The following is a 27603-nucleotide window of genomic DNA, read 5'->3' on the forward strand; positions in this document are numbered from 1 at the left end:
GGGAACGCAAGTGAGAAGGTTCAATGAAATACCTAAAATGGATTGGGTCTCGGCCCCGCCAGCTGGGCTCCGCTAGTAACTATGTTTCTCATGCCACTAATAAAAAAGTCAACCCCTCCACGCCGCAACTCAACTCACAAAATATTGACAACCTAATTTCCTGCAAACCCTCCCTTTCTGCCTTAGCTTCTGTGTCCAAATCCGTCTTCAAGTTTAAACTGTGTCGCAACGGCCCGTCTTCACGCGTGCATGGTCATCTTGAATCTCAGGGCCGCAAGAAACCTGGTTGCTCCGAGCTTCTGAACTCGTCCGCATTTGTGCCCACGCGTTTTGCGCCGAGGCGCCCCATTCCGCTTCACCAGTCCGCTTCTCTAGCCCGCTTCTCGACCTAGCTTCACGACATCCTCTTCCTCTGACGCCTCCCATCATGTCTATGCTTCCTCCCGAAGTCAATGCTGAGCTGGCACAGCTCTTGCAGGCTCTCCAGTCCGCCGACAACAATGTCCGGTCTCAGGCGGAAGAGCATCTCCAGAGCAACTGGAGCAATGCGAGACCCGAGGTGCTCTTGATGGGACTCGCTGAACAGATTTCCGCCTCCACGGATGCTTCAGTATGCCGCAACACCCAACGAACCCCTCTCTTGGTCTTCTTGACCGGCCACACTCATAGGAAATCTGACCAACTTCTTTTCCCAGATGCGCTCGTTCGCAGCTGTCATATTCCGCCGAATCGCTTCTAAAACAAGAAAGATGCCGACCTCGGATAGCGTCGACACGTTCATCTCGTTAAGCAATGATCAGGCTGCTGTGATCCGTCAAAAGCTGCTGGAAACACTCGCATCAGAGTCTGACCGAGCAGTTCGCAATAAGATCAGCGATGCGGTCGCCGAAATCGCGAGGCAATACTCCGAGAACAGTCCGTCTCTCACTGCAGCTCGTGATCCTACTGCGCAATGCTAACACGGGCTACAGACGATTCTTGGCCAGATCTGCTGGCCGCGCTCTTCCAGCTTAGTATTGCGCCTGACGCTGGGAAGCGAGAGACGGCGTTCCGTGTCTTCACCACCACCCCTGGGATTATCGAAAAGCAACACGAGGACGCCGTGGCCCAGGCGTTCACTCGCGGGTTCAAGGATGACTCGGTTTCCGTATGCGGCCTTTGCCCTTTTCCTTGCGATACAAGCCCAACTGATAACTTTCCAGGTCCGCCTCGCTGCCATGGAAGCCTTTGCGGCCTTCTTCCGCAGCCTGTCCAAGAAGGGTCAGGTGAAATACTACGGCCTTCTCCCCGAGGTCTTGAATATTTTGCCTCCCATCAAAGAGTCTCAAGACTCGGCCGATCTCAGCAAGTCACTCGTTGCGCTGATCGACCTCGCCGAGACGGCCCCAAAGATGTTCAAGCCGCTGTTCCATAACTTGGTCGTATTCAGCGTCTCAGTTATCCAGGACAAGGAGCTTAATGATCTCTGCCGGCAGAACGCGCTCGAACTCATGGCTACTTTTGCTGATTATGCCCCTTCAATCTGCAAGAAGGACAGTTCCTACACCACCGACATGATTACCCAGTGCCTGAGTCTCATGACGGATTTAGGAGAAGATGATGACGACGCTGCTGAATGGTTGGCGTCCGACGATGTACGCAACTTTTGTGGGACCCCCTTAATGGATGCCCGCCCCGCTAACCACAGTCTCAGTTGGACCAGGAGGAGAGCGACCTAAATCACGTTGCAGGCGAGCAATGTATGGACCGGCTTGCGAACAAGCTGGGAGGCGTCGTGATTCTCGGCCCTACCTTTGGCTGGCTGCCCCGCATGATGCAGTCAATGGCCTGGAGAGATAGACACGCCGCTCTGATGGCCATATCTGCCATCTCGGAGGGCTGCCGGGAGCAGATGATTGGTGAACTGCACCAGGTCCTCGACCTTGTCATCCCGGCATTGAAGGATCCGCATCCCCGAGTGCGGTGGGCCGGATGCAATGCGTTGGGCCAGATGAGCACAGACTTCGCACCTACGATACAAAAGGACTATTATGATAGCGTCCTCAAGGCCATCATCCCGGTCCTAGAGTCTCCCGAGGCTCGGGTCAAGTCCCACGCCGCCGCCGCCCTGGTCAACTTCTGCGAGGAGGCAGAGAAGAGCATCCTTGAGCCATACCTGGACGAGTTGTTGTCCCACCTCTTCCAGCTTCTGCAGAACGAGAAGCGTTACGTGCAGGAGCAGGCTCTGTCGACAATTGCCACCATCGCCGATGCTGCAGAGCAAGCCTTTGGCAGATACTACGATACCTTGATGCCCCTGCTGGTGAGCGTCCTCCAGCGCGAGAACGAGAAGGAATTCCGCCTCCTCCGTGCAAAGGCTATGGAGTGCGCCACCTTGATTGCTCTGGCGGTAGGGAAGGAGAGGCTGGGTGGCGACGCCTTGACCCTCGTCCAACTCCTTGCAAATATCCAGCGGAGCATTACCGACGCCGACGACCCACAGTCCCAATACCTCATGCACTGCTGGGGCCGAATGTGCCGTGTCATGGGTACCGAATTCTTGCCATTCCTGCCCAGCGTCATGCCCCCGCTGCTGGATCTCGCAAGTGCCAAGGCCGACATTCAGCTCTTGGACGACGACGACCAGATCGAACAGATGCAGCAGGAAGAAGGGTGGGAGCTGGTTCCTTTGCGAGGAAAGACCATCGGCATCCGGACGAGCACCATGGATGACAAGAACATGGCCATCGAGCTTCTGGTTGTCTATGCCCAGGTCCTCGAGGGCTCCTTTGCGCCGTATGTCGCCGAAATAATGGAGAATATCGCCCTGCCTGGCCTGGCCTTCTTCTTCCATGATCCGGTCCGGTTTGTATCTGCCAAGCTGGTGCCGCAGCTCCTGAGCTCGTACAAGAAGGCCTATGGCAACCCATCAAACGAGCTGAACGGCCTATGGAACGGGACAGTGGACAAGCTCTTGGAAGTCCTCACTGCCGAGCCTGCCATCGACACCTTGGCAGAGATGTACCAATGCTTCTACGAGTCTGTCGAGGTCCTGGGCAAAGGCTGCCTGAGCGAGACTCATATGCAACGTTTCATTGATTCGGTCAATTCTACTCTCGAGGATTACAAGGACCGTGTGGCTCTGCGGGCCGAAGAGAAGGAGGGAGCGACCGCCGACGATGTCGAGGACGAGGCTGAAGACATACTGATCGCGATCGAAGATGATCAGACGCTCCTCTCAGACATGAACAAGGCATTCCACTGCATTTTCAAGAGTCACGGGGCCGCCTTTCTTCCCGCCTTTGAGCGTCTCATGAAAACGTACGAAGGCTTCCTCGCATCCCAGGATCCTACACAGCGACAATGGGGCTTATGCATCATGGATGACGTCCTTGAATACTGCGGGCCAGAGAGCAGCCATTACGCGAACTACATCACCCAACCGCTCATAAATGGCTGCCAGGATCCGACGCCCGCGATCCGGCAGGCGGCTGCATACGGGATTGGCGTCGCAGCCCACCGGGGAGGGGCGGCGTGGGCCCAGTTCCTTGGTGGGACGATTCCATTCCTCTTCCAGGCTACTCAGCTCCCCGACGCGCGAAACGAAGATAACATCTACGCCACGGAGAATGCCTGTGCTGCAATCGCAAAGATTCTCCACTACAACTCGTCGGCCGTTCAACAGCCTCTGGAAGTCATGGCGCAGTGGGTTGACACTCTGCCCGTAACCAACGATGAAGAGGCGGCGCCATATGCCTATGCCTATCTAGCCGAACTGATTGACAAGTAAGTATCCGCTCCTGACCCCGCGTACTAGGTAGTTTCCGACCGCTAACGCCATTGCCAGGCAACATCCGGCTGTGATGAGCCAAGCCCAGAAGGTCTTCTTCTTCGTTGCTCAGGCTCTCGAGGCCGAGTCCCTCTCTGACCAGACTGCCAACCGGGTTGTTGCTGCTACAAAGCTGCTGCTGACAGCTTCGAACACGGATCCCATTCAACTATTACAGCAGTTCTCCCCCGAGGCCCAGCAAGTTATCAGAGGACACTTTGGTTAGGAGGCATGCAGCCGATACGCTGGATGGCTCGGGGGAATCGCTTTCTTCGGGCACGTTCTTTTCAGATGTCGGAACAGCACCGAAGACTACCGCAGAAGATCGAGATAGGCGGCGATGTAACCAGGGCAAAGGAAGCTATTCACAGTTCAAACTCGGAGGAGGAAGGCAAGGCCAGACAGATGGGACATGGAGGGTCTGGCGGATGCCTCTGGATATAGAGGATCCATGAGTAGCGAGGGAGAGATGTTGATGGATGATACCATGGTATTACTATGTTTTACGTGCACAACGTTCTGGATTAACACATACTACCTACGCGAGGCAAACAAGGGAAAATGAGGACTTATTCGAAATTTGATAGTCATCGCACTCCACGTGTGGCCCATATCTGTTTCGAAAACAAAGAGAGGGATAACCCCCGGGGTATCTAGAAGTGGAATGAGACGGATGCGAGTAAGTACAGCTGTGAAAACGGCCCAGTGGATGAGGCTCTGCGAGGATGGTAGTAGGGAGGTGATAATTGGGTGGCCCCGCGCCTGTGCACACACCACAGTATCTTTTCCCACAATTGGTTTATAGGCATGTTCCATGTTGTGCAGGTATTGTACTGTACCTAGGTACGTCGTACGGGTATCACCATCCATCCTCATGACCGTTCGCCCCGCTAACCAAGTTTAAGCTGCCGAAGTGCATCCGCTCTCATGCTCTAGAAATTCACACTACCTACCTAGGAAAAGCTGCTTGGAGTTCCGCGCGGGAGGAAACACGAGAGACCTAACTAGATACATTTATCGCAAGAAAGCTCCTTCACGTCGCTATTCAGGGACCGGTGATAAGTACCTCCATAGACATTTCCGTATGCAAAGTTCAAGGGCAGACATCCTTCTATCCGCACTAGCGAACCTTAATAACCATAGGTACCCACCCACTTAGGTGTTATGCAGGAGCAAAGGTTCCGCAGGACGGGATTGCACAGCAGCTTTGGGCGGGGCAACATTGCCGGAGCACACCCTGGGACTTGTGAAGGGTCACAGATTTTGTTGCCGCAACATACAGTTAACTGCCCGTGTGGAAGTCGCCCTCAACTATTAGAACCTTAACCGACACCGTGAGTGTACAACGACGTTATCGTATCGCGTGCCATTGCAGCGTCGGCATAGCGGGTGGCCACAAAGTGCACCGTCGAGTGTTCGGCCTCACCACGTTGATGCCATCGGGTCAGCCCTCAAGGCCGCAGTATCAGATGGTTAGGCGAGCGGATTTCCAACAACCTGTTCATCCGATCCCATTGCGACTGCGCATTCGAGCAAGCCTGGCTCGAAGTATGTGTTGATGCAGGGCCGGCCAAACACACTTTTCAGCTCAACCTTTCCTGTATCTTACACTGCGCATCCCGAATATCCCGGCGATCGATCTTAAGTTCGTCTACATCTCTGATAACCGAGGAACTCCCATGTTTCCACCATGAGTAACTTCTTCGGACCTCCGGTCTCGCAAGAAGACCTCCAGCAACAGCTGGCGGACCAGGCCGCCCAGCATGCCAGCCAGCCCGACGACCCCTTGTCTGCAGCGTCGGACACACTGATGATTGGAGGGGAGTCGCTCGATGACATTATCCGCGATAATTCTCATGAGCTTCTAAGGAGACGAAGCGTGCCGCTGGCATTTCCCGGCCAGATCCCTCAAGATGCCGGCGACAGGAGAATGTCGCTCATGGAGTTTGGCGTGTCCAATGACCCTCTCCAGGACTTCCAATTCGGCAACCTAAACCCTGCCGGAGATGATTCGCTGCCAGGAACCTTCGGGAGCATCGGAGACGGCATCGGACTGGAAGACCAGCCTGCAGGCTTTCCTCAGTCGGGCATGATGGCCATGTCAGATCCGAGCTTTTCTAACCATCCCTTAGATTTGATGAACAACATGATGGCTTTTTCGAACCTTAATGTGGGACAAGTACCACCAAACCCAACCTCTATGGGCCTCTTCAACCCCTCTAATCTCCCAACCCAATTTCGAAACAACTCACTGGCCCCCGTGGATACGGATTTCGCTATGGATATGACCGGGGAGGATGGCCCACTCAGTGCGCTGAGCACAAATCCTGCGACTAGCCTTGACCTAGAAGGGAATAATGATATGATGGGTGTCGAGCAACAGTATAGCACTGCCGATGAATCCCGCACCCCTCAAAGCCAGCAGGATCCGAGGAGTGATCAAGGTCTTGGTTCGTTCCAGACAGGAGCGTCCTCTCTATCGGGGAGGATACCAGGCGCTCCGGGCTTCCCGTCGCCACCACCGCAGGCCGTTGCACAAAGCCTCCGGGTCCAGCCGACTGCTACTACTGCCCAGACATCACCAGCTGCCGTTATTCCGGCGACCAGTGGCCCAAGCCTTCGTGATGGTAAACACAAGAACATCTACTCGAAGAGCGGCTTCGACATGCTTAGGGCCCTGTGGTACGTTGCCACGCGCAAGAACCCCGAGGTGCAGCTTGGCGCTGTGGACATGTCCTGCTCATTTGTCGTCTGCGACGTGACTCTGAACGACTGCCCCATCATCTACGCCTCGGACAATTTCCAAAACTTGACAGGGTACAGCCGGCATGAGATCATAGGCAAGAATTGCCGGTTCCTGCAGGCCCCCGATGGCAAGGTCGAGGCGGGCACGAAGAGGGAGTTCGTCGAGAACAGCGCCGTCTTCAATATCAAGAAGAAGGTTGCCGAGGGCAAGGAAGTGCAACAGGGCTTGATCAACTACCGGAAGGGGGGGAAGCCATTCTTGAATCTCATTACCATGATCCCCATTCCCTGGGACACGGATGAGATCAGATATTTCATTGGCTTTCAGATCGATCTTGTCGAGTGTCCCGACGCCATCTCCGGCCAGGGCACGGGCGGGGTGAAGGTTAATTACATGCATAGCGATATTGGGCAATACATCTGGACGCCGCCGGCTTCGAGCCAGTGGGAACCCGACAATGGGCAAACCCTAGGCGTCGACGACGTCTCGACGTTGCTACAGCAGTACCACACAAGCGGCTCTGTGTCTGATTGGCATAAGCAGTCCTGGGATAACATGCTGCTCGAAAACATGGATGACGTGGTCCATGTCCTATCGCTCAAGGGCCTGTTCCTCTACCTATCCCCCTCCAGCAAGAAGGTCCTTGAGTACGACAGCGCGGATCTGATCGGGAATTCGCTGTCCTCGATCTGCCATCCCTCGGACATCGTTCCGGTTACGAGAGAGCTCAAGGACACGGCCGCGGGAAGTCCAGTCAACATCGTTTTCCGCATTTGCAGGAAGCAGAGCGGTTACACCTGGTTCGAGTCCCGGGGGTCACTCTTCGTTGAGCAGGGCAAGGGACGGAAGTGCATCATCTTAGTCGGCAGGAAGCGGCCTGTATTCGCACTACACATGAGAGATTTGGACGCAAACGGTGGGATAGGAGACAGCGAAATCTGGACGAAGTTGTCGACCTCGGGTATCTTCCTCTTCGTCTCTTCCAATGTCCGGTCATTGCTCGACCTCCTCCCGGAGAACTTGGAAGGCACCAGCATTCAGGACCTCATGCGCAAGGAGTCGCGGCCCGAATTCGGCCGCTCGATAGAGAAGGCGAGGAAGGGCAAGATCGTCTCTTGCAAGCACGAGGTCCAGAATAAGCGAGGCCAGGTCTTGCAGGCGCAGACCATACTCTACCCGGGCGACGCCGTTGAGGGCTCGAACGCCACATTCCTTCTCGCACAGACTAAACTACTCAAAGCGCCGTCAAGGGCGATTGCACCCGCGGCATCAGGCAGTGGCAAATCGGGCGTACCGGCAACAAGCGGCCCCTCGGAGGAATTGGCATATCCTTCCGGGCCAATGGATACGGGATCCGGCGGCAACAACACCCTCAATAGATCGGCCGCTAATGGCGTCACGTCGGCAGCAACCGGTGGACTCCTATCGCCCGGGTCGCAGGACGCCGTCTTAGCGTCGGACGATAACATCTTCGACGAGCTGAAGACGACGAGATGCACCAGCTGGCAGTACGAGCTGCGTCAGATGGAGAAGGTCAACCGCCTCCTGGCCGAGGAGCTGGCGCAGCTGCTGTCCAACAAGAAGAAGCGCAAGAGGAGGAAGGTCTCGGGCAACATGGTGCGCGACTGCGCAAACTGCCACACGCGCAACACGCCCGAGTGGAGGAGGGGGCCGAGCGGGAACCGGGATCTGTGCAATAGCTGCGGCCTGAGATGGGCGAAGCAGGTGAGTTTTGCTCTTCCCTAACACCGCCGTCGCCCTCCCCTGGTTGAGAGAGCGGAGCCAATATTTGCTTGCTAATGTTTCTCCTTCCTCCCCTCTGACAGACTGGCCGGGTTTCCCCGCGCAACTCGTCCCGCGGCGGCACCGATAACGGCCAGAGCGAGCAGTCGGGGTCATCGATCCACTCGTCTCCGCTGACGCGTGAGCCTGCGAATCCGCCGCAGAGCAGGCCCCTCCTCGAGGGGGGGAGCGGCTTGGGCGGGATTAGCATGGAGATGACGGCCATCCGTGAGGAGCAGGAGACTGGTTCCTAGGAACCCCTCTCCCCTACCAGGAGCAAGGAGCAAGCCTCTCCCCCCCTTTTTTTTATTTTTATTTTTTCTTCTTCTTCTTCCTCTATCGGATTCGATTAACGAGATACCACGTTTCCCTTTCTGTTGCCTGATCAGAATGACATCTCTTGCTCGGCAGTGCCGCGGGAATTCCATGGCACTTTTCCTGTCCATATTTCTGCCCCTTTATTTCATTAATATCTTGGCCCGGACGCACATACGCAGGTAGACTCGAGGTTCTCTACTGTCATTATCGTTGGGTTTGTTGGGCATTCCGCCCGATTATGGTTTGGTCACGGGGGCGAAAACGGCAACATCGAGGGGGTTTATACAGGAGACGTTCGGCTGAGCGATGATAGTTTATGTTCGGTTACGTCTGCACAGTCCTTTTTGGCACTGCTCGAATAGAATGATTTTCTACCTTCCAGTCTTGCTACGTCAATATAGTTAGCTAAATTACGTCTAGCAAAGGGCAACATGCAATCGTTCCAGAAGCGGGCTAGCATGGGGTGATTTTAGTCACTATCGATCCCACAAACGACCATGACCAAGAACATTGTTATTTGTTCTGATGAGTCGGCTGCCCTCCCGCTTAAGTCCATGCCTTGTTACAGCCCAAAAGTCATCGGAGAGATTAGCTTATTAACATCATCTCTAGCCAACGTTCCGCCATGTCAAAAGGGTTGGTCCATCCATGCAAACCCCATGTGAGAGGGAAAGCACCCTGGAGTGACGCCTTTTTATCGATGCGTAGTCGGAGGAACAGGGGATGCCGTAGGGATGGGCGGCTTACGGCCGACCTTGCAAGGGGGTGACGAGCTCGTAGGCGGCAGGCCCCAGTCAGTCAGTCAGTCAGTCCGTGCCCAAGCTGCTCGTCTGACTCGAGATAAACAATCAACCGCCGGGCATTTCTCTCGACTCTCTCCCGTATCAGGGAACGGGCCGCAAGTGGTGGGGGCCACGAGTAGATGTGATGCCCGCCACCACCATGAATCCAATAATAAGCCAGTCGGAAAACCGGCGACCCTGGCACACACACACTTCGTCACTAGTGTCGCTAACAGCTCCCCGCCGCGATTTTGGTGGTGGCGGAGGCTCTAGTCGAGCAGCACCATGATCCGGATTTAGGGGGCCGACCAAGACGGGAGCGATATGCTTGGATCTCAAGATGCTTGGTGGCTGCAGGCCGTTGGCCACATGAGGAGACGCAGTGTGCGGCGTTATGTACTCGCAGAGGGGGTCTAGATGACATTAGACGGCCGGGCGGGCGTGTTATTCGTAGATGCTTACGCCGTTGATTGCTCCGTGTGTTAGTTGGGGGTTATGCCAGTGTATCCCCGGGTAAGTGGCACAGATCATCGTCCCGAAACAGCATGGGGAGGGTATTTTAAAGCCCCGACAGAGACTTCGAGTCTTTGCTAAGGGATGTGTTCTATTTTCTGATCGTCAACCGGTGACAGTACAGGGGCAAAAACAAAAACAAAATTGGTGATGATAATCCAAACCCTAACGCCGATCACAGTGGGTGATCGCCGCCTGTTAAAAATAGAAACAAGGGCCCTGGGTGAGGCACGTGCATCTTGACATCAAACATATCCCACGACCGGGAATGAAACGTGGAAAACGCACTGATTCAAACAAGGGAAGAGCTGCACAGCCATCTCCGTCATTATAATTCCTGAATTGCGGGGTTCGCTTAATATTAGAAACATGTTTCGCACCGGGGACGCGTCTTTTTGACCCCTGTCAACCTACCAAGACGGGGATTAATCTGTACCCTGGATGTTAAATAACCCTCTCCATCAGACACCATACTCGGGCGAGTTGGTCTTGCGATTTTGCACTATGCAAGCTTACTCCGACCGCTTCTTGCTGGGTGTAGTTCATAATAATGTAAAAGAGAGTCTTGGACGGCAGGATCAGAAGGTGATGCATATCAACCCAACGGCCTTCACCGTCTCCAATTAGAAACCACCTGTTTCAAGGTCTTGGGGGACTAGAACCCTAGCTGCAGTGAATTGAGACTCTGTCAGTCTGTCGTTGGATGCTAATCTTACGCCACAAGCCTCCCAACTGGTTGAGTGCCGCTGTATGCATGTCGCAATGCACATACATGATAATCCCCGCTACACCCTTCCTCGCTGTGGAAGCATCAAATCGCAGGTTTTCATGGAATCGGGAGCCGGTATCGAGGCTAGATTCGGTGAGACGAAACCACCAAGGAACAAGTCAAAGGGCAAAGGACGAATGAACGACGTAAGAACCCCAGGTGACTGTCGAGTTCCATTGTTCCTTGATACCTTCCACGCAGGCCTTTTTACGCGCCGCAATTTCTTTTTCGCCACTGTCGCATCAGCTCCTGCCGCCGGCCTGGCCGAACCCTGTGATAATGCTGGAGCCACGTAGCGATACATGCTCCTTCCCTGTAACGATCGTTACGATCTCGCCCCGGTCCCCTTCTAGTTGCTATGCTCAATATAGAGATCAAGAAAAAAAACTCCAAAACTCCTCCAATGCCTCATGCACACTTTTGCTTCCGATGTGATGCTTGACTCCGTAATGCCATGGCACCCACGGCCCCAGTAGCCACCCATCTCCCTCCCACGTAAATGCACAGTAGGTAGCCTCCCATCAGTGAAGAAACAGCTCCGCCGACCTAGTCGAGAGCGTCCTCGTCAGCGACTGGAATGGCGGCACGCCGCCGGGGGTGGAGCAGTCCGAGGCGGACAGCGGCGACACCGTGTCTGCCATGGCGAAGGTGAGCCGGTCGTCCCGCGACCCGGGGGTGCTCGAGGCGACCGCCCAGCCGAGCGAGAGGCGGCTCTGTGGCTCTGGCGGGGGCGGGGGCGGAGGCGGAGGCGGAGGCGGAGGCGGGGGTTCGGTCGCGAGGTCGGCGGTGGGGGATGTCGATTCCCGCGGCCCCTGGTTCCACCACTGGTTCTCGAAGCCGTTGTCCACCGTCATCATCGCCGCGGATAGGGCACCCAGCTGGCGGACCCTCTCGGGGTCGTCGCCCGGGGAGAGCGGGGAGACCGTGGCGGTGTGCGGCTGGCTTGGGGTGTGCGCAGCCTCGGTTGGTGCGTCGGCGGCGGCGTCGGCGGCGCGGGAATGCGTGGACCCGGCATCGTCCTCCTGCGGGTAGGCGACAGGCTCGTGGCCCATCGGGTAGACCCACGGCGTCCAGGGCATGCCGTCTTCGCCGAGGCGGAAGCGCGAGGGGACCTCAGGTAGGGCCTTGGAGAGCTCCGGTGGCGGTAGGGCCGTAGTCGCTGCTGCTGCTGTTGATGTGGACGGCAATCCCGCGTCTATTGGATGCCATACATTCACGTCCCAAGGGTTCGTCCCTATCGGCGGCGGCGCTGAGCGGCGGCGCTCGTGCGACGAGACAGACTCTGCGCGTGACCGCCGCCTCTCCTCCGGCTGTGGCTCTTCCCGCCACACGCCATCCCAGGGCTGCTGTAATTGCTGTTGCGGCTCATAATAGCGAGGGTGTGCCTGATCCCACTGCTGCCTAGGCGCGGGGGCCATGGAGAGGAAGTTTGTGGTCGGCGCGGGCACCCGCCTGGGGAAGTACGGCAGCCGTTCGCGGACACGGCGGGACTTGTAAGTGATCTCGTGGTTGTTGGGCGCATGATTCGGAGACCACGAGACTCCAAACTCCACGCGAAGATAGATCTGCGGACGTGGCCTCGGGCAACGAGATTGGTCGTCCATGATGGGTTCTGTCCTCCGATGCGTTGCCACTGCGGAGGGGCAATAGCGGAAAGATATACGCTGCGTGCGCGAGGCCTGCCGAGGGAGGCCGACCGATAATAGAACCCAGGTGGCGTTACTTATCACTGGACCCAAATCCTTAAAGAGCTAGACTGGTCGGGGTCGGGCTGCTCAGCCAAAGAGATGCCAGCTGAATGTGTCTCCACCTTACCAAGGTCCTGGGATGGTCGAATAAGCAGGATAATTCAGATTAAGCATGTTATGTAGGAAGTTATGGTGATGTGGAGACGCAGAGGACGAGGTCACCGCTTGGGGGTGGTGCCAGGTATTTTGGATGGCTCGAAAAAAGCTGCAGCCTGTTTGTTCGTTATGCTCCGGGGCCCTTAATTCACACGTTGATCTCCGGGACCGGCGCGTTTGACGCCAACAATTGCCCAACCACAGACGCAACCACGTTTCGTGAAGAGTATGTTTCGACTGCCCAGGAACCGGAAGTGATTGTTCTGCTGGCCGCGGGATATGGAATTTGGGATGGCCGCCTGGCAATCAATGGAAGGACAAACACACTTGCTGCCGCCTTGATAAGCTCACCAGAATCCTACTTAGGTTTACTCCGCCTCCGACCAGCAATCCAACATGACTAAATGACTTATTAGACTTGGATTGAAGGAGGATGACGATCCCAGAGGCTGTGTCCAAGTGGCTCGCTCACTGGAACCCCATAATTAAATCAGATTGTTTAGGCCCCCCCCGTGCGTCAAGGAGTAAATGAGGGGAAACTTTTGGCGTTCCTCCCAATCCCAATAATGAAAGCCACGCAGTGCAGGGTTTAACGCCACGGTTTGTGACTTCACTTCCTTGGAATGGGACCACACCAGGGTTCAGGGTTCAGAGTTCAGACGACACCACCTTTAAACGCGTCTCGTGATAATTACCATTGTTCCAAATCTCAATTCCCCAAATTGACACAACGCAGAGCCAAAGTTTACCAGTTCACCTCAGAGCATACCGCATGGTGATGGACGAATCAGCCCTTCCTTCTCCAGTAGGAGCCAAACCCCAGCCCCTCAGGACACAGAGCACTGCGGTCAGGAACGAAGTGATACCCGCAAGAGAACCACAGCCACAGTGACCTCTCTATGCAAGGGCCAGTGGACGCCCCCAACTAGCTTTGTTTCCCACGTTCTCCGTCTGTACGTCTTCCACGAGAGTTGGCCTACGCTCTACCGCCCGGGATATCAAAGCAGTCAATTCGAGAGAAGGGATCGGACAACCGTTGATGGGCCGCGACTATTTAAAGATCGCCGGCGCGGCGAAGCAGCTGCCTGTATATGGCCCGCCCCTTTGATCCTGACTGCAAGACTCGGGTGACAATAAGACTGGTTTGGGGTCCGAATTCTCCGGGCAAGGGTACCGTAAGGAGTCGGAGTAGGACACTTCCTTTCGGAAAGCAGGCTAAACGTGGCCGCACCAGACATAAACTGCACGTCAGCCTCTCTGTTAGGAGGACCGCTTCTTATTCCAGTCACTTATTAGTGAGCTCTCGAGTGAGTTGCTGTCCTGGACGAGCCATTTTATTGGGGACTGAACGGCACCAAGAAGGACTGTTGGGCTTGAGGAAGGAGTTTCCAGGGCGTGAGAAGCGTTACCGGTTCCGTGGATAGTCTCTCCCGTCCGCCGGATGTTGTTGCACCTCCTTTCCATTGCCACACGTAACCCACGCCGTGCAGCCCCACACCTGACTTTTGTTGGCACCATCTCTTTCACTCCCTTCGGCCGGCAACCTTTTGGCCATAATATCCCAAGCCTCGCCCAACATATCGCGGCCAATCCCGAACCGCGGCAAACCTTCTCTCGATGTTCGGATGGCATTTCGTCGGCGGGCCGATTCGTCCGCCCCGGACGAAGTCGGGCCTCGCCCCCGGACTCCTCCGCTGTTCGAGTTCAGGGGCGACCCAAAGAACGCATCTTCGGAGGAGGAGTGGGCGGCAGCGGTGAAGCAGCATGTGCATTTGGCCAGCTAAAGTGCCGTCGCATCCGTCGACGAAGTGATCCAGATCGTGAAAGGGGGCAGCAAGGATAAGTGGATGGTGAGGGACACCACGGTTGAGTCTGGCGCTGTTCGCCGACACCGAGGCGAATGTGTTTGTTCGGCTTGCTTCATGACATGCACGTAGGAAACTGACATTGCGCAGCTCTCGTCGTTGGGTGTCGGTGCAGGGTTTGGCGCAGCAAGGCTGGGTTAGCAGCTTCAAGAGAGATTCGGAGCAAGGCTAATTGCAAGGCACCCTGACTAGCATGCAAAATGAGAAAATAAGCAAATGAGCAAAAGTAACACTTGGTACGATGCGATTATAAAATACACTCAGTTGCTCTGGCAGTCTAGCGATGTGGTTTTGGAAGTGGGCCTAGGATATATTAATGCGAGATACGATGGGCACAAGGCACAATCATTGACACGAAAGTCTGATGCAAGGTGCAAGATCAATTTACAGTACCAGATTCCGCGCTATAAGCCACCTTCTAGTTGAAATAAACTTCTGACACTCGGCTGGGATAGATCGGCGACGAATGAGGCTGTTGACCCACTGCCGTGGTGTCGAATACTGCGTACGGATTGTAAAAAAGTCACAATACGGAATACGTTGGGTGCGAACCGTACGGATAACACCGCCGTCGACAGTGGGGCGCAAGCGGTGGCATGTCCTGTGATAGGCCAGTCAGTCGTGGCATAGCAGCATAGCACCACGACCCTGAACCGTCGTATTGAACCGCACAACGCGATTGGTCGCCTGAGTTATTGCGGCTGCCAAACCGAGACTGACTTAAGAGGTTGTCGGGACGAAAGTGTAGTAGATCCAAGAGATCTCCGGGGTTCTGACCGAATATATATTTCAGAGATGGCCGCCGCAGAGAGCATTCGGTTTTTGGTGAGTGTCAAGAACCATTGAACTTTGAGACCGCGACTTCAACCGTAGTCACATCCATCACTTATACCATCTAACTATTACCTCCATCGTCCCTTGAGACTCCTGCACAAGACCAGCCTCGACCACTTAGTGTCTCTTATTGCACGCATCTGGCGGAAGCCAACTCTTTTCGCAATGGAAAACGGAAAATATGGTACTTGCCCCTTTTCACGATCAACAATCCAGAGGGGTTATAGAAAGCGGAGGGCTAACAACACGCCTGCAAAAGTCGATGGCAGCATCTGGTTTTTCGCCCCGAATAAAGTTGCACCAGTGTTCTTCGCGGTGGCTTTTGCCTCGTCGGGGATCTTTCATATCTGGCAATGCGTGTGAGTGGCGCATCTAAGTTGACGTTCGATGTCGCGGACAGATACTGACGACTCCGAACTAGCCACTACAACAGCTGGAGGCTCACCGGGCTTTATGTTCTCTGTGCCATCTTCTTCACTGGCGGCTTCATAACTCGTGAGATGGGAGCATTTGACTATGGAGACCTCGTCAAGTACATTATCAGCATCTGTCTGACCTACGCAGCGCCGTGAGTTGAAATCTGACCCAGACATAAGGGAGGAGGATTGGACCAACACTGGAGACTTACTGACGCGAGACACAGTCCCCTGTATGAGCTTTGCAACTACAACATCCTCGGGCGCATCCTCTACTATGTCCCGTACCACTCCCCCGTCCACCCCGGCCGAGTCATCACCACATTCGGCATCATCTCCATGGTCATCGAGGCCCTCAACGGAAACGGCGCCGCCTACACAGCCAACCAGTCCCTCCCGCAGAGCAAGCAGGACATGGGGCGCGCCCTCCTGAAAGCCGCGCTCCTGCTGCAAGTCGTCGTGATCGGGTGCTTCCTCGCGCTGACGGGGACTTTCCACCGGCGGTGCCTCAAGGCGGGTATCAACAACGCCGACCTCCGCAGCGCGCTGCACACCCTCTACGCCAGCACGGCCCTTCTGACGGTGCGGACCATCTACCGGATCGTCGAGTACTGGAGCCTCGCGGCGCTGCACTTCGGCCCCGGCTTCGACCCCGCGACCATGAGCCCCGTCGTCCGGTACGAGTGGTTCTTCTACGTCTTCGAGGCGTCCCTGATGCTGTCCAACCAGGTCCTGCTCAACGCCCGCCACCCGCGCAGGTACCTGCCCAAGAGCGCCAAGACGTACCTCGCCCGCGACGGCGTCGCTGAGATCACAGGGCCCGGCCTCAAGGACGGCCGGCCCTTCCTCGTCACCGTCCTCGACCCCTTTGACATCTACGGCCTCGTCAAGGGCCGCGACAAGGAGAGGCGGTTCTGGGAGACGCACGAGGCCGACGCCGCGAAGCCCGTCGCTGGCCCGGCGAATCGAAATGACCCCGAGTCTGCGTGAGGGTTCTGCGGGTAGTGTGGGGGGTTGAAGCGGGTGGTTTTGGGTTTCTTTGGCACAGATTAACATTAGAATTGTGATTTTTTTTTAAAAAAAATTTCCCAACTCGGAGGATAGATACCCTTTCGTTTGCATATTTCTCTCCCTTTCGTTCTTCCTCACCACCCTCCCGTCTTTTTCTTTGTTCATTGCTTCCGAGCTCGAGGCTGCCCCAAGAGGGGATGATAGACTAGCTGGGGATATACTGAGATATACGGGAATGGTGTTCTCGCTTTCGGCATAATAATAGAGTAAATTGCCTGTCGTGTAACGAGGACTTTGACTGGGCTGCTTCCTGGACCCTGCTTGCTGCGCGATTGAGCAGCGCCGCGGTGACTCTAAGCCCCTCCCAGTCACAAGTGTGTGGCTGGGGGCAGGGGTAGCCGGATGTGTTGATGAGTACTCACAAGTCACGACTCCTTTCAAGAAGTCATACACTGCTAGCACTTTTCCATTACTAAAAACAAACAAACGGCTCATCTCGGGCTCAAGCTTTTCTGTCCGGAAAATCTGCCGACCTATCCTTAAGGGGGTGTCTATTCCACAAAGATAACAAACCGCAAACGCCATGCTATGATATTCCCCCCTCCCACAGAGAGAAACGACAAACCCCAAATTTGATTTCCTCCCCCCAGGCTATCTACCCTCCTCCCCCTTGCTGTTCCTAGCTCAGAAGGTCAACAGCTTCTGGCTCTTGTCCTTATTCTCGACCATCTGGGTCGAGAAGGCGCAGTACTTATCCTTGATGGCCACGACCTCGTACGTGCCCTCCTGGCTCGCCCGGACAACCTTGCTGTGCTCGTAGCTGGTGTCGTGCCTCGTCTCCAGAACCTGGCTCTTCTGGCCTTTCCGCTCGTTGGTGCTACGCGTGTACGTGAACTCGAAGGGCGGCGTACCCCAAAACTCAAAGAGAATGTCCACCTCGCTGCCCTCGTGGATGTCCACCTTGACGTTGCGGCCCTTGCTGATCTTGACCGCCGGCATCGGGTGGATCGTCTTGACGATGTCGACCGACGCCCGGCACTCGCTGGCCTTGTCCGACACGCTCGTGATGGTGAACTCGCCCGGCGTCTCCGCGATCCGGCGGAAGTTGGTCGTCGGCGACTTGGCCTTCCGCTGCATCCCGTCGAAGGTGTACCACACCTCGAACGGCGGCGTGCCAGACAGCGAGTACGTGATGCGCTCGCCCACGCAATAATCGGCGCGTGTTTCCAGGGGATAGATTGCCGGTGCGTCGTACAGTTGAACCTGGACTGAGGGTCCCCCAACTTCTATCTCCTCCTGGCAGCCCCGAGCATCCCTCACTTTCCGGATGCGGACTTGCTGCGAACCGAGTTTGAGATACTGCCTCGGGATCTGGATACCATACGAGTTGGATTCGATGGAAGGGATGCGATACGTCTCTGGGACGGAACCGGTCTGGTGTTTAACCTCAATCTCGACGTAGAACGGCGCAACACCAGTGAGTGTGATGGGAATATTGTCCGAGTTCTCCGAATCGGAGAGACAATACTTGAAGGACTGGCCGGGCTTGACGAAAGAAGCTGATGGTTTGGCGTTGACCTTCTGCTCCAGCACGAGCGGTTGAAACCTCTTATCACTGTTATAGAGATTATCCGCGAGCGAGGAAAACTTGTACGTATACAAGCCTGACTTCGCTGTGTCCATCTGGATCGATGCCTTTCCGAACGCAGCATCGAAGCTTCTCCGGCTGAGCGAGCCGGTGCCTTGGCTCGGCTTGTGTCGTACCTCATACTCTACGTGGTATGGAGGAGATCCTACGAACAGTTAGCTAAGAATCCCCAGGGAAGGGGCAACGGCATAGGAATCACGGCGGTACCTTTGAGGCCAATCTCAAACACATCGATATCACCTTCACAGACGTCCTTCTTGACATACTGGCCACGATGCTCCGAGATGCTCTCTTTGGGCACCAGTGAAAGCTCGGGACGAGGGAACCAATTCACCTCAAAGGTCGAAGCTTTCGGATCCACTGTCCCGTGGCACTGTTTATCGTAGATGTCCATGATCTCGAAGATGCCTTGATCGCTGACGGCGAGTATATCGTTATCGCTCGAGAGCGACTTCTCAAGAATCCTCGACTTATCGTTCAGGTTCCGATAAGAAATCTTCCATGGCCCCACGCCAGTAAGGCGGAGAGGAATATTGATCTTCGCGTCCTCGATGGCCTTGACCTTTCGTTTATTTTCGAGCAATCCGAAGGCAGCCCGCGGCCTCTGGCGCCGGACAGACAACTTGACTTCCTGATGCAGGAAATTGCGGCAGGCCCTCTTGTCTTGCACGCTGGTGAGCGCAAGAGTGTATTCTCCTCCCTGAGTAAGAGGCGCCGTCTTGATTGTGAATGTGTTCTCTTCGATCGAGGTCGCTCGGTGTTGCTTTCTCTTACCGTCGTGCACGAGTTCCCATTCCAAGGTGAACGGAGGTTCTCCAAGGAGCAAGATGTCGACTTCGATTGCCTCTTCCAAGCAGGCACTCAACTTCCCAGTGCTGTGCTGGATAATGGCAGAGGCCGCGGGCTTCACATCCTGCTCAAGCACGTATTCTGATCCGATGAGCGGCTGGCCCTTGTATATGTCATCGTCGATCTGCTTGAAGATATACTTGTGACTGCCCGCAACCCTTGGGATGAGCTCTAGCTGAGATCTCATCCCAAGAACCTGAGTCCTTTCTGACCGGACCTCGCCGTTAGAGATAACATCGTATCGGACAATAAAGGGCGGCGTCCCGATGAGGTCCAAATCGACTCGCAGGCCAATCGAATTGCCTGCACACGCATCCGTGATGTCGTCGGCGCGGAGAGTGAGTTGGGGTTCCAGGGGATTTAGCAACAAACATGCCGAGGGTTCCTCAATCTCTCCCTCGCAGGCTCCAGATGCAACTGACTTCAGGGTATACAGTCCTGGAGCGGAAATCTTGGGGCGATCGCGAGCATTCTTTGCGCTGTACGATCCGATTGACACGACGTCGCCATGCTCGCCATTCTTGGTCAAGGTATCGATTGGCGAGAATTGCCAGGCCACGGTATGCGTGGTATCATCGCGGGTTCGGCCGGATATTTGGAATGCGACAGGTAGTTCCTTCGAATCGCCCTTTGCGACCTTCAGCGGGTTTCGTAGATCGCACCCCTCGAGCCTTGCACGAGGCCGTTCCTTGACGGAGAAGTGCTGGGAAAGATGTCTTGGCCGAGGTTTCATATCTGGATCCTCAGCCGGCGACAGGTACTTGACCATGTTGCCAAACGCATCATGGACCTCGTCGACTGAATATTCCCACTGCCCCCCGGTGTGCATGGATTCGTTGAGCCCAACCTTGACCTGCTGAGACCGCGCCCATGATATATCTTCGTCGTCTATCGGGATTAGGTTTGTCGAGTGGAGAGAGCCGAGCAGCGGCGATGTAAATCCATCGGGCTGCAAGCTTTGGAAGTGGAAGCTGTGGTCTTTGCCGTTGATAGTTCGACTGTACACGATCTTGAGTGGTGGAGTCCCGTCAACTTGGAGTGATAGATCAGACAAGTCTCCAAGGCATCGCCCCGAGGATGGAGTTGATCCAAAACCCGCCTCGGGACAAGGTACGACAAAGGTGTACGGTGTTCTTCGTTGGACCTCCAGCTTATATTCATCGAGGACTTTCCCGAGGCGGTATGCGCCGGGTTTTTTCGCCGGATAGTCGAACTGCACGACGGTTGGAGCTCCATCTGTAGCCTGCCTCTTCGTTTGCCGCTCAATCTCGCGGAGTTGTGATCTGCTCAGCCTCAGAACTTCCTCTCGATTTGTTTCCAGGTCGACGCGAATCAGCTCGACTTCAACTGGGGTCGTCGAGTTGAAGTTAATAGGGAGTAGCACCACCTTACGGTCGCCTCCCAGACAAAACGGAGCACCTTCGGAATTGAGGACGGCGGAGCTAGATCCAAGTTAGTTTGTGACAATACACAGCACGGCCTTTATTTGGGTCCATACCCTTCGGGGAGAATGTTGATGATCTGACGGCCCATGATCAAGGAAGAATTGTGCAAAATGTTAGACAGCTTGACATTGTGCTCGGAGATGGCGAGCTCTCGATCGTAGAACACCTTGAGCATGCCGAGCAGCCACGACTGCCATGGTAGCTAAGAGAAACTGGTTAGCGCTCACGCAAGCTCTAGGTGGTTCCCATGAATCAAGCTCCTACCCCGATGTTAAACATGAGCATGAAGTTGAGGGCAACATGGACGAAAAAGGCCATGACCACGAAGGGTTGGGACAGCTCGAGCCATGGTATCCTTAATTCCGGCAATCCAAAGAGGAAGATGAAGTCGATGGCGATCCATTTCAAGAGCAGCCAGAACGACTCTGCATTGTCCTCAACCAACTGAACCCAGTCGTAGAGCCTCCATGCTAGCAAGGCAGCGTACACGGCGAGGGCGTAGAAACGCTGAGTTGGTGCATCGAGGATCCTCAGAGGTATTAACGGCGCGGTGTTTGCAGCTCTGGAGGGAGAATTTTGCGGCGCCAGCGGCAGAGGGGATCGTGTAGAAGGGGTCGCTGCTGGGGACGGGGTAGGTGACGGAGTCGGAGGTGCGCCTCTGGCGACCGTTCCGGGGGTCTGCGGGAAGGCGCCCGACCGCAGTCGTGGAGTTGAGCTCATGGCATGCCTCGTTTGACTGTGGTCATGTATGAGGGCGGAGGGGTGGAAAATCTAAGAACCTACCATGAGTTGGTTAGCTGGGGGAAAGGGGAGAAGGTGGGGTTCAAGTGTAGTCGTACGTTCTCAGGAAATCTTGAATGGTCCTGAACCATCAAGTGAGATCTTCATGGGAGCTTCTGAAATTTCCGTGAGAAGCTAGGATCTGGTCACGTCAAGACGCGGTTGTTGACAAAGAGTGCCTGGGCCGCCTGGGCTACCGTGCTCAAACCCCTGTTAAGTGCAAGGAACCTGGAATCCATGGATATGATTTGCTGGCCCGCTTAAACCTTTCACCGGCGGGGCTGTATGTACAGAAAATTAAAACGCAAGTGTACCTCTATAGGTCATCAGCATGTTTATCAAATTTATCCCACAATTAGCTCTGCTATCTCCAGTACTGGCTTGTAATGAGAGTTCCAGGGTGTAAACTTGTGAAGGCATCTATTACTGTTGTTTATGAGCAAGTTTGTCAGACCTGCCAAGTAGCACAACTGCCTTTCGCTTGGAATACAATTTATTGTACTGTATGTACAATAACCTTGGACATGGGTACACCTAGCCTGTCTTGATAGGAGCTAGGTAGGTACCTACCCCATACCTGGTAGGTTATACTTCCATGCCTTCTCAACACAGACTGTCTCTCCTCCTCTTGGTTGTCGGCCATCCATGCTAGATTTCATCATATGCTGCAGATGCAGCTGCCTTGAGTGCTAGAGCACCTAAGTGGTGGCCCAGTGGGTTGCAACTTCCCAACTCTGCTGCATTCAGCCGCCTCATTCCCGTGGCACGTTGAAGCGCAACTGGTCCATTGTACAGCTTTGCCAAACAACCATAAGCAACTGGCATAAAGGCATCGATTAGACCTAAAGTGACAAGACATGTGTTCTGTGCTATCATATCTTGTAACGCCTTAATGATGGAGGTGCATGACTGGCAAAGCATGACTTGTCACCTTCATGAGACCCTCCTTTGAAACCACCAACATTGTGGCCCAAGCAGTCTGACATATATCGGTCAGAGCAAGGCTATGAAGTGAGGAACAACAGAGCCCAGATATTTCAGCAAAGACAATAGACTCTGATAGGTACAGCACATACATTGCCCAAATTTTCAGATTCCCATCCCCTGCCAATTATCTTCACAATCACAACCTCGTGCTGCCAAGTCAGCTTCACTGTCCAACAATCGAAGCTAACCTGTACAGACCCTTATTTCAACCACACACCAACGTGATGGAGGACAGGCAGGTTCGCCTCGGCAGCCCCGGCGGCAGCCCCGGCAGCCTTGAGGCTGATCATTATGCCACCCCCAAGCAGCAGCACGAAGATGTGCCAGCCACCACCAGTACCCCTGCCGTACGCCGGTCAGGGCGCAACCGCAAGATACGGGGTCAAGACCTTCTCATGGGGGATGCTGGTTCTGAGGACGAGCTTACCTCATCTCCGGCAGCCCAAAAGTCTCCAGATCTGAAAGAACAGCCTCGGCGAAATCCTAAACGAAAGGCTGCTCCAGAAATATTCGACATTCCTGATGATCTGCTCGAGGCAGCCCTTGCTCCCGTGTCTCCCGAGGAACTGAAGGAATGGGAGGGCTGGAGTGAGCTCGAATCTGATCCTTCCTTCTTCAATGTCATCATCCGAGATCTGGGAGTGAAAGATGTGAAAATACAAGAGCTTTTCTCAGTTGATGAGGATTCTCTTGCCATTCTCCCGTAAGCTGAACTATTCCATCCCGTGCAGAGAGGCAGTTGGTTTGGTACTGACCACATTGTCACCTCAGAAAACCAGTTCATGGCTTGATTTTCCTCTACCAGTATGTCGAAGAGGAGAGCCAGGTCACCAGTGAAACCGCCGATGGGGTCTGGTTTGCAAACCAGGTATGTTCAATGGCCGTTTCCTATGCCCTGGGCCGGGATGGCTGACATGATCTCCAAGACAACATCCAATGCCTGCGCCACTGTTGCTCTGCTCAATATTATCATGAATACCCAAAATATCGAGCTCGGAGACAAACTCGGGGAATTCAAGACCCTAACAGCCAACCTGGCTCCTCCCTTACGAGGATGGCTCCTCTGCAATAACAAGTGGATTAGAACGATTCACAACTCGTTGGCAAGGTAAGCCTTTGGCATCTGTTCTCATTCCCCAACGCCTCAAACCATATGCCTGGCCGCTGACATTTGACCCAGGCGATTTGACCTTCTCAACGCCGACCTCAGTCTCGAGAATGCTGTCGACGTGGCCAAGAAGAAGAGCAAGGCTCTGGCTTCGAAACGTGGCAGGAAGCACAGACTAAACGACGACGCCGCCTACCACTTCATTGCCTACGTCCCGGTGGACGGCCAGGTGTACCAGCTCGATGGCCTTGAGAGCAAGCCCCTCCCAATCGGTAAGCCTCCCCTCCCCCCCTCCCAGCCCGGCCACCCCCTAACCACAAGACTATAGGCGAATACACCGATGACTGGACCGCTGTAGCCCGCCCCTTCATCGAGACCCGCATGCTACAGTACGAGTCGGAGCAGCTGTCCTTCAACCTCCTCGCGCTCTGCCAATCCCCGCTCAGCGCCCTCCGCCGCGCCCTCGCCGCCAACATGCGCTCCCTCGCTAGGCTCGAGTCCCACCGCCTTGCTAACAACAACCACGACCACGATCACGACCGGGCCAACACTAACCCGACCGGCGCCCCCGGCTCCTCGCCCATCGACCCATCCGACGCCGCCCGCCTACGCGAGTTCGGCCTGCGCGAGGCGGACGTGACCACCACCGCCCCACTACCATCCGCTCTCGCCGCCGCACAAGAGGCAGAGAGGGAACCGGGCGTCCCGGACGGCGAAGAGGAGGAGGCGCGGCTCCGGCAGCTGGCGGCGGAGCAGGCGCGGCTGCGGGCCGAGTACGTGGGCGAGCTGGCGGTAATGGGTGAGGACGCGCAGCGGGTCGCGGCGCGGAGGGAGGACTACACGCTCGCGATACACACGTGGGTCGACATGCTCGCCAGCAAGGGCGTGCTGGCGGAGCTGCACGAGGGGACCCGGGGCTAGGGGCCGGCTTGTTAGCCGTTCGCCTGGCTGGTGGCCCCCCCTGAATGGGATGATGCGGTTTTTGCGGTGGGGTGGTTGGTGGTGGTAGAAGCGTGGAAGCTGGCTGGCTATCCTTGCTTGCTGGGTTTGTTTTCTTTTTTTTTTTTTGGGGGGGGGGGGTTGCTGCGGAAATTATTGCTCCCCAGGAACAGACGAGGCCGTCTTCGGCTGATGGAAGTTAAGCGCCCGGATACATCTTGGGTTGGGACCGACAAGGATATCGGTATAGCTCTAGTCGTCAATGGGATAGCCCTTTTATTCTGATAGAATAAGTACTGAGTTACTGCACCCGCGTTGCGAACTTGATCATCAAAGATTACTTCGGATGCTGGATACTCTCGTGGAGTACATTAATGAATTCATAGTCTGGCTACTGGCTACCATACATACATGGTCTATCAGGCTCTCAGGACAATGCTGTTCCACTATGCATCTGCAGCAGCTTGTCAAACTATCTAGGTAGGTAGGTCTGTGGCTTGGGCTTCTCCGGAGATACCCAATCACCAGACCAGCTGTCGTCCAACCATTTGTCCTTCGCACGGCAGAGCAAGTCCACAAGCAAAGGAGGTCAAGCCCGAAGGGTTGATCCCCCACCGTTTATTATCTTCCGTATTTAGGAAGAGAGAGTGGAGGTTGGTTCGTTTCAGCCCCGGTGCTAATCATCTGGGTAGAACTCCTTGATGTTCGACACGAACGTGCAACTCTCCCTGTCGAATCTCTTGAAGAACTTCCCGGCCAAGAAGAAGAGGCTTTCCGGGATGAGGTCCGGGTCGGTGACGATCTCGATGTTCTCTTGCGCGACACGCAGGCGGTCCACCGTGGGTCTCCTGAGAAATCACATTAGCACCTTTGACTGGTATGCAACCATGGGATAGGTGAGGTGGATGCTCACAAGCACGTGTAGTAGGTCTTGCCCTGCCTCTGCCGCGGCTCCTGCGGCGGCGGGGCTTCCTCCCCGTTGTCCTCCGTCTCGTCCATGGACGTGTGGTGCGGCGTTGGCAGCGCCGCCGTCCCCGTCGCGGCCCAGCCGTTGATGACGGCGATGTACCGGTATCGGCTGTGGCGGAAGACCTGCCCAATCTTGTAACGGACCCTCTCGTGGATGTCCTGGGTGTATCGCCTGTTGATGGTGGGCTGCCTCTGGTCGAGGTTCTGCAACATGCCCAGGATCTCGCGCACGTTCTCCCAACCGACCCGGTGCCGGGGTTCTGCCAGCGACTCGATGAAGGTATCGTAAAGCGGGGCCAGATACTTTTGCACTATCCACCAGTCCTCGCTCCACGTCAACGCAAACCGATTGAGAAACCAGTCGAGGTTGCCGTCCCAGTGGATACTACTGGCCTGCGTCGTTAATAGCTGCGCCCACATCGAGCTATAGAACGCGACGTCGACGTTCAGGCTCGGGTTCCCCGATCGAAGTCTCCTGAGTTCGAGACCTGCCGGATCGTCGTCCGGGAGCTCGCGGACTTTGAGATAACTGGTCTTGATATTCTGCGCAGTGCGCTGTACAATGACGGGCACTGGCGACGCGCTCAGGAAGACGTCGGAACTAGAAGCCCAGCCGAATTCGACGAGCCTGAGACGCAAATCTTGGACGGTGATCTCGTCGTCCGATCCGTAGGGATCCAAATACATACTCTCCATTTCGAGACCGGGCTCCTCTATAGCGCCGTCGAGGGACTGGCCCGGCGGAGCAAATACCGAGGCATGGACGTGACTTGGGAACGCGCAGCAGGAAGTCGTCATGCCTAACCTTTCTGCCACGGCACAGAAAATGGCGCTGGATATGATGGGCAGGGAGGGGTGCTCAGGATCAGAGAGCGCGTGGCCTATGAAGCAATTTCGGAGATTGCGGTAGTTCACCTCGGGGTTCTCCATCCCTGTCAAGTTGTTGACGCGCAACCATCGCACGAGGCTCAGGGCTTTCTGCCGGGTGGACATCTCTTCGAGACTCGGGTGCTCGCTTCGAAATTGCTCCGCGAGGCCGTCAAAGGCGGTGCTGATCTAGAAACAGTCAGACGAGAGGAGACAAGGCAGGATGATGAGATAAGCCACGGCATACGTAGTCCAGGTCCTGTGGCTGGTCATGGAGGACGAACATGTCGAAGGCTCCCAGCGCTGTTTCGAGGCCACGATTGCTGAGCGGTGCGTCTTGGTACTTGGACCATACGTCTATCGCAACGCCTCTGTGGATGCTGTCCAGGGCCGTATTTCCATAGTACCTGGCAAGGGCGTTTCAGTTACTCGACGATGCGCAAGGTATAGCAGAACCACTCGGCAGATTTGCCCATCTCCGGCGAATCTGTTCACAATCCGTTACCCTTGAATTTGTGGGACGAATACTCTGGGGGACGGCCGGCTTGTGGGATCACCACCTTGTGGGAATAGATTGCTCTCTTGGGCTCTCGTCTCGGAGATGGCCAGGAACAGAAAGAAGATCGCAGGGCTAGGAGACAGACCGCTTGATCGTGTCCCATACGGGGCCGGAGGGGTGTCGGAGTGGTGATGGGGGGAGGGCGGCTGAGCGCGCAAAAGAAGGGGATGAGTGATGTTCTACCTCCTTGCCAAGACATCTTCCGCAGAATCGTCGACGTGACACTGCTCCAAAAGGAAGTCCTTCGCGTCGTATCCCAACAGGCATATCTGCTCGAGCTTCTTCAAGCGGCCGACCTTGGTCGAGAGGATGCCATCGAGGAGATTGGCGATGCGGACGTTCGCCCTCTTGCGCGTGGTCCACAGGGCTTTCCAGTCTACCTCGGGGGCCTTCTGCTCGAGCTTCTCGCGGAACCTGTGATCGCTGTGCCAGTAATGGAAGGATGTGCGGCAATGGTACCTCCACAGGAGCGGCTCGTTCGCGAGGTGGTTAAACCGCTTCGACAGCAACTGAACGCACGCAAGGTTGTCGTCCGGCGATACGAAATCCAGGATCTGCCGGATTATCTCGTCTGGGACATCGTCGAGCGAAGGCATCGCAAGAGCGGCTACTGGGCGGGGGCTGATATTTGCAGTTGAGGTAGGGTACGCGGTGAGGGGGTGTTGCTAAGGGTTTGGGGGAATCTTGGAATGGCAAGTCGAGTATTTAGTATTAGAAGGTGTCGACTCTCGAGCCTGGACTGACTGAGGTCCGAGTCAAGCCAA

At 55.5% G+C, this 27603-nt stretch overlaps 7 protein-coding genes across 7 annotated transcripts; 4 read left to right on the forward strand and 3 right to left on the reverse strand.

Annotated features, from left to right (window-relative positions):
• The first annotated feature begins 102 nt into the window (after window positions 1-102).
• QBC33DRAFT_103807 (ARM repeat-containing protein) lies at window positions 103-4188 on the forward strand. The gene is made up of 6 exons (XM_060421864.1): window positions 103-610; window positions 696-915; window positions 972-1147; window positions 1203-1634; window positions 1694-3765; window positions 3827-4188. Exons 1-6 carry the CDS (start codon window positions 428-430, stop codon window positions 4032-4034), a joined length of 3291 nt encoding a protein of 1096 aa, XP_060282753.1. The 5' UTR covers window positions 103-427; the 3' UTR covers window positions 4035-4188.
• A 1128-nt stretch (window positions 4189-5316) lies between these two features.
• QBC33DRAFT_103810 (PAS domain-containing protein) lies at window positions 5317-8762 on the forward strand. The gene is made up of 2 exons (XM_060421865.1): window positions 5317-8279; window positions 8381-8762. Exons 1-2 carry the CDS (start codon window positions 5499-5501, stop codon window positions 8588-8590), a joined length of 2991 nt encoding a protein of 996 aa, XP_060282754.1. The 5' UTR covers window positions 5317-5498; the 3' UTR covers window positions 8591-8762.
• A 2477-nt stretch (window positions 8763-11239) lies between these two features.
• On the reverse strand, window positions 11240-12322 carry QBC33DRAFT_559858 (uncharacterized protein; the record flags this gene model as incomplete). The annotated part of the gene is made up of 1 exon (XM_060430007.1): window positions 11240-12322. One exon carries the CDS (start codon window positions 12320-12322, stop codon window positions 11240-11242), a length of 1083 nt encoding a protein of 360 aa, XP_060282755.1.
• A 2786-nt stretch (window positions 12323-15108) lies between these two features.
• On the forward strand, window positions 15109-16988 carry QBC33DRAFT_541381 (uncharacterized protein). Its single transcript, XM_060428154.1, has 4 exons — window positions 15109-15445; window positions 15521-15620; window positions 15683-15829; window positions 15905-16988. The coding sequence occupies exons 1-4, from the start codon at window positions 15427-15429 to the stop codon at window positions 16665-16667; spliced, it is 1029 nt and encodes a 342-aa protein (XP_060282756.1). The 5' UTR covers window positions 15109-15426; the 3' UTR covers window positions 16668-16988.
• On the reverse strand, window positions 16968-21580 carry QBC33DRAFT_541387 (uncharacterized protein). The gene is made up of 5 exons (XM_060428155.1): window positions 21470-21580; window positions 20895-21409; window positions 20684-20832; window positions 18544-20627; window positions 16968-18481 (listed from the first exon to the last, which is right to left on the reverse strand). The coding sequence occupies exons 2-5, from the start codon at window positions 21348-21350 to the stop codon at window positions 17373-17375; spliced, it is 3798 nt and encodes a 1265-aa protein (XP_060282757.1). The 5' UTR covers window positions 21351-21409; window positions 21470-21580; the 3' UTR covers window positions 16968-17372.
• An 828-nt stretch (window positions 21581-22408) lies between these two features.
• QBC33DRAFT_541395 (cysteine proteinase) lies at window positions 22409-24753 on the forward strand. Its single transcript, XM_060428156.1, has 6 exons — window positions 22409-22473; window positions 22594-23100; window positions 23169-23265; window positions 23324-23505; window positions 23578-23777; window positions 23834-24753. Exons 2-6 carry the CDS (start codon window positions 22622-22624, stop codon window positions 24424-24426), a joined length of 1551 nt encoding a protein of 516 aa, XP_060282758.1. The 5' UTR covers window positions 22409-22473; window positions 22594-22621; the 3' UTR covers window positions 24427-24753.
• Window positions 24754-25024: 271 nt separating this feature from the next.
• Window positions 25025-27568, reverse strand: QBC33DRAFT_104286 (uncharacterized protein). The gene is made up of 4 exons (XM_060421868.1): window positions 27023-27568; window positions 26528-26687; window positions 25358-26469; window positions 25025-25292 (listed from the first exon to the last, which is right to left on the reverse strand). The coding sequence occupies exons 1-4, from the start codon at window positions 27433-27435 to the stop codon at window positions 25121-25123; spliced, it is 1857 nt and encodes a 618-aa protein (XP_060282759.1). The 5' UTR covers window positions 27436-27568; the 3' UTR covers window positions 25025-25120.
• Window positions 27569-27603: the final 35 nt, after the last annotated feature.

This window comes from Phialemonium atrogriseum, assembly GCF_030411735.1.
Source record: "Phialemonium atrogriseum strain 8032-3 unplaced genomic scaffold QBC33scaffold_15, whole genome shotgun sequence".
In the NCBI taxonomy this organism is placed as follows: Eukaryota; Fungi; Ascomycota; class Sordariomycetes; order Cephalothecales; family Cephalothecaceae; genus Phialemonium; species Phialemonium atrogriseum.

Coding starts and splice junctions, on each gene's coding strand:
- QBC33DRAFT_541381 (XM_060428154.1), top strand. Junction 15,621..15,682: donor TTTCATATCTGGCAATGCGT/GTGAGTGGCGCA, acceptor ACTCCGAACTAG/CCACTACAACAGCTGGAGGC. Junction 15,830..15,904: donor TGTCTGACCTACGCAGCGCC/GTGAGTTGAAAT, acceptor CGCGAGACACAG/TCCCCTGTATGAGCTTTGCA.
- QBC33DRAFT_103807 (XM_060421864.1), top strand. CDS start 428: ATGTCTATGCTTCCTCCCGAAGTCAATGCTGAGCTGGCACAGCTCTTG. Junction 611..695: donor CCGCCTCCACGGATGCTTCA/GTATGCCGCAAC, acceptor TTCTTTTCCCAG/ATGCGCTCGTTCGCAGCTGT. Junction 1,635..1,693: donor AATGGTTGGCGTCCGACGAT/GTACGCAACTTT, acceptor CCACAGTCTCAG/TTGGACCAGGAGGAGAGCGA.
- QBC33DRAFT_104286 (XM_060421868.1), bottom strand. CDS start 27,435: ATGCCTTCGCTCGACGATGTCCCAGACGAGATAATCCGGCAGATCCTG. Junction 26,688..27,022: donor GAAGATGTCTTGGCAAGGAG/GTAGAACATCAC, acceptor CGCCCTTGCCAG/GTACTATGGAAATACGGCCC. Junction 26,470..26,527: donor AGCCACAGGACCTGGACTAC/GTATGCCGTGGC, acceptor GACTGTTTCTAG/ATCAGCACCGCCTTTGACGG.
- QBC33DRAFT_103810 (XM_060421865.1), top strand. CDS start 5,499: ATGAGTAACTTCTTCGGACCTCCGGTCTCGCAAGAAGACCTCCAGCAA. Junction 8,280..8,380: donor GCCTGAGATGGGCGAAGCAG/GTGAGTTTTGCT, acceptor CCCCTCTGACAG/ACTGGCCGGGTTTCCCCGCG.
- QBC33DRAFT_541395 (XM_060428156.1), top strand. CDS start 22,622: ATGGAGGACAGGCAGGTTCGCCTCGGCAGCCCCGGCGGCAGCCCCGGC. Junction 23,266..23,323: donor GGGTCTGGTTTGCAAACCAG/GTATGTTCAATG, acceptor ATGATCTCCAAG/ACAACATCCAATGCCTGCGC. Junction 23,778..23,833: donor GAGCAAGCCCCTCCCAATCG/GTAAGCCTCCCC, acceptor ACAAGACTATAG/GCGAATACACCGATGACTGG.
- QBC33DRAFT_541387 (XM_060428155.1), bottom strand. CDS start 21,350: ATGAGCTCAACTCCACGACTGCGGTCGGGCGCCTTCCCGCAGACCCCC. Junction 20,833..20,894: donor TGCTCATGTTTAACATCGGG/GTAGGAGCTTGA, acceptor AGTTTCTCTTAG/CTACCATGGCAGTCGTGGCT. Junction 20,628..20,683: donor ATCAACATTCTCCCCGAAGG/GTATGGACCCAA, acceptor ACTTGGATCTAG/CTCCGCCGTCCTCAATTCCG.